General features: G+C 40.7%; 1 protein-coding gene across 2 annotated transcripts; it reads left to right on the top strand.

Moving 5' to 3' along the window:
- The first annotated feature begins 200 nt into the window (after positions 1-200).
- On the top strand, positions 201-5,469 carry LOC146451254 (uncharacterized). Of its 2 annotated transcripts, XM_085099309.1 has the most exons (6): positions 201-300; positions 1,759-1,814; positions 1,939-2,303; positions 3,078-3,212; positions 3,763-4,056; positions 4,384-5,469. In XM_085099309.1, exons 2-6 carry the CDS (start codon positions 1,772-1,774, stop codon positions 4,399-4,401), a joined length of 855 nt encoding a protein of 284 aa, XP_084955435.1. In that variant the 5' UTR covers positions 201-300; positions 1,759-1,771; the 3' UTR covers positions 4,402-5,469. The 2 variants fall into 2 exon arrangements, with proteins under 2 accessions (XP_084955435.1, XP_084955436.1); XM_085099310.1 differs by lacking the exon at positions 201-300 and having other exon boundaries at positions 1,752-1,814.
- Positions 5,470-9,065: the final 3,596 nt, after the last annotated feature.

Below are 9,065 nucleotides of genomic sequence, written 5' to 3'. Positions count from 1 at the left end.
CTCAATTTCGGTAATTCAAAATTTCGGCGCCGTTAAAGTTAACCTCAAAGCAACCGAACATCTGCACAACAAAGAAAGACTTGCAAATCAGCTTTAGCTGTCATGCCGGAAATATCAACATTGTCAAACCCTAAAAACCATCAATACACATGTTTACTTTTTCGACATTCCTGTCATTGTAGTTCATTTTTAGTTGCGCGTCGGGTCGCGGGTTCAAAACTGAGTTTGCGTTCGTTTCTGAGGTGGTTTGTACCTTGATTCCCTCGCAAACACATGTGTTAAACGCATATGAAAGTTAAGGTAAGTTAAGGATTTCAGTACCTTGTGCTATTTAACAGAGTGTTTAAAAACTTTCTGACTTTCTCGCTGACCGTATTAAAATTTTGATGTTGCAGTTTCATCAATCCTCTGCATCCGGTATTAAAAATGATTTTTTTAAAGTCGCTATTATTCCAAAATACTCAGGCGAGTTCGATAGCAGCCTTACTGCTTTGTACGGCCTGGATTCAGTAGATTGGATCCTGTTAATAGGTCTTTTAATATTCGCCAATTAACAACAGACAGTAGTATAGTATTTAGGAGAGAAGACGATTCAGTGTAAACTGATATTCGAAACTTCGCTTATGTAGTGAAACATCGCTTATCCTCTCTTGGTATATCTGAAATCTTTAGTATCCCAACAGTTTTACTTGATACACCGCATTTATTATTAGGTTATATGGATTTGCAAATAAACAACAGCAAACTAAAGGCGTCATGCATGCGTTTACCGCCATGTCATGTGTGAGCTATGATGTGCGGTCGGGTGTGGCACTAAGTAATTCTCCAAGACGCTTTTGTATGGAGGCAACTTGCACCGTTTGCAATGTCTCACATTATTGGTCGATAGAACAAAAGAACAAACATCAGAAAAACGATTCTTCTAGCCCTAAAAACAAGCCAGGTGCGCAGGGAATCTAGTCTCCTGCACAGCAGTTAATAAGGGTCGTCACGCAACGCTTCTCCAAAGCGTTGCGTGACGACCCCAACTTCAAAGCGAGGGAGCTATAATAACGATAAATTTTCGATTGCGAACTGACTAACTGATTAACTTGCTGGCTGACTGACTGACTGACTGACTGACTGACTGACTGACTGACTGGCTGGCTGGCTGTCTGATTGACTGACTGACTGAATGAAGAACTGACTGATTGGCTGACTGACTGGCTGGCTGGCTGGCTGGCTGATTGACTGACTGACTGAATGAAGAACTGACTGATTGGCTGACTGACTGGCTGGCTGGCTGGCTGGCTGGCTGATTGACTGACTGACTGACTGACTGACTGACTGACTGACTGACTGACTGACTGACTGACTGACTGACTAGCCCAATGGCTAACTGGCTGATTGACTGACTGACTGACTGACTGACTGACTGATAGCTGACTTGCTGGCTGATTGACTGACTGACTGACTGACTGACTGACTGACTGACTGACTGAGGCTGTTTGTCTGATCGACCAACACAAACGACCCGTTCAAAAACGACTCTAAATGACTGATTAGCTGACGAAGGACAAGCTGCTACTGTCGAACTATTCCCTCATCTACTGTATATAAGACTAAACGCCTAATTGGCTGGCTAACTTCCTGCCCGCCTGACTGACATGAATGGCTGGCTGGCTAGCTGACTAACTGACTGACTAAGTTGCCAAGGTCGTGCAGTTGCTTTTTTATTAATCTTGTTTCCGTTATCAACTTTGTTTGTTTAGTTTTTAGCGCCAGGGTTAAGATGAAACACTTGGCATTATTTGTGATTATTATCTCCTCTTTGGGTAAGTGCAGTTCTTCTCATGATTAATTAATTCTGGTCCATTCATTATTTTGCTTTCATTTCCCATTCACTACTTAATTACTGAAACTGCAACATTTCTTCCCGATTTACCATTTTACTCGCAGAGTGCTTCTTGGCGCAGGAGCCTGGCGTTTATGTCCAAGTGTCGTGGGACATGGAATGGCACAGATTATGCAACTTTATCGACTTCTTTGCAAAGAAACTGGCCAAAGAGCTTTTCGAGACGAAGGTCCTATATCCCTATGATGTCAAACCCAGCAGAATTCGCTTCATGAATGCTAAGACAAACTGCCAAGATAAAGAAAGCGAAGAAGATGCTATTCTGAAGTTCTTTGTCTCAAAAAGTGCCGAACTGGACCTGGGAGTTGGTGACGTTGACAGGAATATCACGATTCTTGCTTATAGAAGACTGTATGATTACTGGAAAAACAAGAAGATGGCTCTCTTGGACCCTATTTTCATAGGAAAGGTGGGGTTTTGAGGTTAATAACAATGGCGGATCCAGCTCTTCAGCTAAGTAAGGAGGAAGGGGGGGGGGGGGGGGGGATTGGGCCCTTGGGCCCTTTCGAACGCTCGAAATGCTTCTCTTCGGTTTTGGTCCTTGGGGTAGGGAAGGGGCCCGGAGACTTGCCCCCCTCCCCTCCCCCCGCAGTTCCGCCACTGCATATTTCACTTCCAAGTTAATCACTTGAACCAAACTCACATTTGAAAAACAAGTTGTAAAGTTCCGATCATTTTGCAGAATATTAAGAAACAAACAATGTCACTTAACTTTGATTTGAAAACCATCAAACTGATAGTTTTCTTAGCTATTGAGTAAGGAGTCATTCTGTGAAAGTAACAATCCCCCCTCCTGAGGTATTGACCGGGGCATGCATCACGTTTCTAATTTCCAGTAGTAATTAGAACCTTTTCGATCATCTCAGGTTTCCGAGGATCAATCTTCCCACAGTGATTACATTCGATGATGTTTCAAGTATGTTTGCACTGGCAAACAAATTTCATTCTCTCATTATTAAGGGACGAACAGTTTTGGTATATTGCAAACGACGTTTGTTTACGGAACTGATACAATCGAACTTTTCTAAGCGGCGAGGTCACCTGAATTTTTTTTCCATGGTGATGTACTGCCTTAGTAGAGGTGGTTGCTAAGAAAAATTTTTTTGACATGCAGAATCAGTTGAAAACCAGCTTTCCCGGTTTGTGTTAAGAGTTTTATCTAACAGCAGTTTCGTTTCAACAGGTGGACAAGGTAGAGATCCTGGGGAAGGACAAGCCGGTCATTTCAGAAGGCATGTCCGAGTCAACAAGAGTGGGAATTGGAATTGCTATTGGACTAATAGTCGCATTTCTCATTGCCGGTATCTCCTTATGTGTGGTGAGAATCTGCAGTTTTCTATTAAAATTGTTGACATTATTATTGTAAATAAATTAATAATATCATTAATTATTATTAATTAAAACTATTAATTAATAATAACATTATCGAGCGGTTTTCAATTAATTGTCATAAAAAACCAAAACCAAAGTTCTCACGCTGACCAATCAGAACAAACGTAAACAACACATGAAACAATCAGAACACGAAGCAAGGAAGAAAATGACGTCATACACGCGGAAAACTCGTGCAAACAAGTCACGACCCAGTGATTTGGGTCTTACTTCTTATTGGCTGAGAAAGTGCCACGAATATAATTTTAATCAATCAATAAGTGTAGTGGAGTAAAAATTAAAGTGAATGCGAAAAAAACTTTCCACACTCAATTGAAAACTGCTCTGACTTCCGATTTTCTCGCTTTTTGTTATACTTTGTTTTGGTTTTCTTTTAATCTTGACGGAGTTTATGGAAGAAAAAAGTGCCTTTTGTACCAGACCTGCCAATTTAATTTCAACTAGCTTAACTTGGATTCAAACAATTTTAATTCCAGAACTTGAAAAGAAAAACAAAGACTGAACGTCCTCACGGTGTTCCTGTAACTAACATTCCACTTCGTGTTAACCACACCGAACCGTCCGAGCCCACAATTACGACGGTTGACCATGAGCCCCCACCAGCTTATGACTTTCATCCAAGGGATGAGTTAGATTCACGAGACGAGATTGACAGGAGGAATGGGTTTGACAGGAGGAACGAGTTTGACAGGAGGAACGGATTTGAGAGACGGGAGGAGAGTTACAACGGTAAAACCGCTCACAACATGGCATACGACGATGAATATTTGGTAAGCGACATCAAGTTTTGTTACTAGCTTGTTATCTTAAAGTTGCTCTATTTTAAAAATTTTAAATATGTACAGTGGAACCCCGCCTTACGACCGCCTCGTTATTACAACCACATTTTTGTGCCCCAAGCGAATTGAAATTCCAGTCATTTCCTTAGTATTACAACCTCGTTAATCCGACCACCCCGTTATTATAACGACCGCATTTTCGCGGCCCGAAGGTGGTCGTTTTAACAGGGTTCACAAGCTTATATATAGAGGGCTTTTATTCGAGCCAATAAGCTTCACTAAATTTTGTTTTTCAACTTTTTGTATTTACATTGGCAGGGATCACCCATGTTGTAGACGAGGAGTTGTTTAAGCTCAACTGACGAACTGTTCTTCGGATTTGGAGCTTCAAAACAGGAACAATAAGGAGTGTGGTTTGCAACGTTATGAAGAACAACCAAATCCGAGGATTTAAAAAGCTTCAGCTGGCAGTGACAAACTTCCTGAGGTTTCTTTTTAGATGCTAAGTTTGTTTCTTGTCATTTCGGCATGGCAGCTTAATACAAATCAAGAGAATATCGAAAACCTTTAACCGTTTTAAGCATGCGCTGAACAGCCTCGTTCCCAGGGTCTCTCCTCTTCACGTCCCAGAAGTGAAAGAGGAGAGACTCTGGGAACGAGGTTGTGCGCTGAATACCGTCTGAGTCTGAGTTTAGTCTGTAACAGTAGACCGCTGATCGGGTGTTTTGTGATGTAATTTCGTAAACGCAACAACGACTTACAGTGCAGCTTTAGCTATAGCCCCCTGCTCTATATTAAATCCAAATCAGTAAATGTTACGGTTTAGACAATCAAGATCAAGAACCAATTGGAATTTCCTCCAAGATCATAGTTACATTTTGCAGTCATTTCATTTAAAAAACTGACGGAGCCAGATTAGGCATCAGTTTAGACTGTTTGCAGATCCCCTTTTCTCTCGAGATCCATCTGGGGTTGATCAATCCACAATAGGAGTATGAACGAGAAGGGATTGGGGCAAGACGATTCTTTCCCTCTCGTCTGGTCCCAATCCTCCTCTTCCCAATTTTTCGATGCGTGTTACCACATACACAAACTTCGAGAGAGAAACGGACTGCAAGCAGTCTAAGGCATTTTACATATTTTGAGCTTCGTTTCTAAAATTCTTGTAAGCCTGGTTCAAAACATCTGCATCAGGCTACCAATACCTTATGATTGCCTCGGTATTTTTAGAACGTAAAAAGGCCTTTTACATTACAAAGTGACAAGCGCATTGGATTTTGCCTGATTTTGCCCATCGCATGCAGATCAATGGAGGCCATACTGAACAATCACCAGATTGGTGAGCTCGGTTTTTTGTTACAATTTTTCTAGAAAGTTAAAGAAAGATGATTCTGCTATAACATCTCCGTGATCTTGTCTTGTTCTGTGTTGTTCCCTCCGGCCCAACCCCCTTCTCCCCCCCGATCAAGGTTTCCGTCGCCTGATCCCAGGTTTTCATTTTGTTTTTGTTTGTAGAAACCACAAAAAGCCGCTAGGCCTGAGACCATGTCTCACAAGAATGTAAATCCTCCCCCCTGCCCCTCAAATCGTGTCTAGCAAAATGCGGTATACCGTGACATGACAAGGTCGAGATAACTGGGCTTCCTTTAGTGAGATTAAAACGATTAAAACTCGATAATCAGAAGTGATGATCATGATCACATTTTTTTCATAGTTTATCATACACGGTACAGCAATGATGAATCGACCGATTCTGAAATTGATGATTTGAAAATGAATTCATTTCGGCATCAATGACTGAAGTTTTCAAATCGAAAATGAAAAAAATGTCAACTTTATCTGTTTTGATTGACAGACCGGGATTAAATTTAATAACTGAGACGCTATCGTAATTTCGTCTCTCTTTGATGTCGTAACCTAATACTTCGTCTAGGCCGGTTATCGCCCATAATCAACACTCCTTCCTTCCGTCCCACCGGCACCTTTTACAGTTTTGGGAGTGTCACATGCAGTAATTGCGTGACCTTCCATTGCGATTAGAAGCTTCAACAGAATCGAAAGATCAGAGGCTTATCACAGATGCAAAGTGCCAAGCCTGTTTGCATATTTAAAAATCCACAACTTGCCATGAGGAACGAGTTCAAAACTGGCCCGGCCCAACGGTTTCGATCAGAGCTCAAATCGTGGCTAGTTCTAGTTGTGGTCGCCTGTGCGCGAGAAATGCAATTCTCAAACTTATTAATTATTCGTTAGCTGATGACCCTATAAGGCCACGCCCATTTGGTCACTGATTATGGTGGGGGTACACCTGAAAGCCGTTTTCACGCCGCTTAAAATCGGTCAAATGGAAATATCTTGTTTGCATTTCAAGCAACACAAAAACCCTCCATTCATAACACAAAGCAATGATTTGGGGTGTTTTATGAATTTTTGGGTGATTTTTAGGTATATTTGGAAGAAAATAATTTTTGTTGAAGGATTGGTAAAATTAAAAGAAATAAGAAATGTTGAAGATTAAGTGAAGTTTTAAAATTAGAATTTGTAGTTAATAATTAATAGACGGAAACCAAGTTAGGGGTGCTCTTGCGTGGTTATCGACTGTCTGTTAGTGTTCCAAAAATCATTTTCTTTCTTTTATCCATTCTTAAAACCTCTTCAAATTTCACTCAAATTCAGGTAAAGCCCCACCTTAAGTTCAAAAACTGCTCAAGACGCTGATCAACTCCGGCAATTGAATTTTTAATACCAATTAACGGCGTACCAATTACCCCCAGGGACCCCACTCACCTATTTTAATGACGGGGGGGAGGGAGGGGGGGGGGGGGGGTCCGACAGAGGTTCATATTTTATACCCAAAAAGATCCCAACTTCAGAATTTGTCTACCCAAAAACATCCCTACTTTTTTTAGCATACCCAAAAAAATCCCTGAGTGTTTATGCATTAGCAAATTTTATTATCTATCTTCTGGAAAGCTAAAACATGCCAACTTCAACTTTGGTTTTGGTCAAAAACAAAACTATACAAAAACAAATACAAAAAGTTCACATGACTGTTATAGTGTCTCTTCATCCTATCTTCTGTCGGTAATTACTTTTCAAATAGATTACAATCTCAGAAATATCCCGTAATACCACACAAGCAGTAAATTGCACTTATGTTATTGTTGATTTGAGCTGATGAAAAATACAATACCCAAAAAAATCCCTGTGTTGTTTCCGCGACCCAAAAAAATCCGGGCGTCTTTCATAGACCCAAAAAAATTCCTTTTGGCCAAAATGTCAGACCCAAAAAAATCCTTCGGACCCCCGTCATTAAAATATGTGAGTGGGTCCCTGGCAATTACCCCTTTACTCATTACTGTAAGACAGCAACATACTATACTATTCCGTCAATGATAATGCCAAAAACAGTGTTGGGAGGAACTTTCTCCGAATATTGTAGCTACCTCCAGTTTGGGCAACCATTATGGCTCAGCGACAGAGCGTCCATTTCAGCAATATCTGTCCTCACGGCTTCAAGTCCACCACAGTCTGTCCAAAACCGCAACTTTAACCTCTCTTAACTCGGCTGCCATTCGGCAAAAATGTTCACAGCCCACTTAACACTTTTACGATTAGTTTAAGCTGAAGCTTTAGCTGAAGCGGCCTCATTCACCAAACTCTTTTTCTTGGGAGGACGATTTGCCGAAACGCGAAATCGTGCTGATCCCGACACTCGGCTTTATGTAAATTCACTAAGAATGAGGAAGGAGGAAGGAGGAAGGAGAGAGAGGCCCTGCAACGAAACGCTGAGGTGCTCGCTTCACAGGTACATTTGTCAGGGTTAAAGAAAGAAAACTCACACTTGTCTTAATATGCTTAACCGAGCCCAGGTTGTGTCTGATGTCACGTTCATAACCGGTAAATCTTGAGAAGATTTTGATTTTGCCTGAAAATGATGATCAGTTCTCTCTCCGTGGGTGGTTTGAAAGGGGGACATTTTGTTACTGATCAGTCTAAAAGAAAAAAAAGGCAAATTTTTTTGTTTTGCTTTTAATGTTTACAGTAAGTAGCAGTTAATCGGAAATATTTGTAACAATACACGGATCTATTACATAATCATTAGCAATTATTCAACGAGCGCGCCGGACTTGAATACGCCGGTATTGCTATCATTGTCGCAAGTGAAAAACGCCCAAGAAATATTGCTAAAGAAACCCCTCGTCATCTCATTTTGGTAAATTGAGAAGAGTCCAGTAATGGCCCCTATTTCTTGAACATGGTATATATAAATCAAAATGGCTTATATTCAGTACGGCTTACTGAGTCCATAAAAACTCGTAAATTGTATTATATATCCATTTAATCAGGTTAAAGTATATAATTTCAGGGGCACCCAACGGATCGTTTCGGTAAATTATCTGTTCGGAAGGCCCTTAATCCCCTACAATTTTCTAAAGGGAATTTTCACCACGAACTTTCGTGATATGGGAAATGTAAGGCCTAGTGTTTTCGGATAGATAAAAATGTTGTTTCGGGTACCGAAAAAAGGTCAGCTAAGATTTTAGTTCGGAAAGGAAATAAGACCTAAGGTTTTCGGGAAATGGACAAAAATGCCCTACTAATTTTCGAAAAGACTCAAGTTCCCCTAGCATGACCGAACAGATAAAAAATATTATAGCGCTGCCTAAAATGAACCTATAGAGCTTTAAAGCCACTCCAGATCGCCTAAAATATTAACGTTTCAAAGGATCTGAGAGAAAATTGTCGTTGGGTGCCCCTGTAATTTGCCTGGCCGCCTCTGCTTGCCGGTTTCAGTCATTGCCTGGGTACATTCCTTAAAAAGTTGATTTGTTGTGAAAGTTTGTAAATAAAACAAAAGTCAAATCATTTGGTTAAAGATATGTAAAGCTATTTGCGGTTCACTCAAGGTTTCCACCTTAACGAAGTATCAAAACCTTATATAACCACCCCAATTCACCCGGGATGAATATATCATTACTTTGCGTTACTTATAAGCT

Source organism: Pavona decussata, unplaced genomic scaffold (assembly GCF_977016875.1).
Source record: "Pavona decussata unplaced genomic scaffold, jaPavDecu1.1 SCAFFOLD_391, whole genome shotgun sequence".
Taxonomy (NCBI): domain Eukaryota; kingdom Metazoa; phylum Cnidaria; class Anthozoa; order Scleractinia; family Agariciidae; genus Pavona; species Pavona decussata.
The sequence above is the reverse complement of the archived record's forward strand: the minus strand, read 5'-3'. Positions and strand labels throughout refer to the sequence as shown.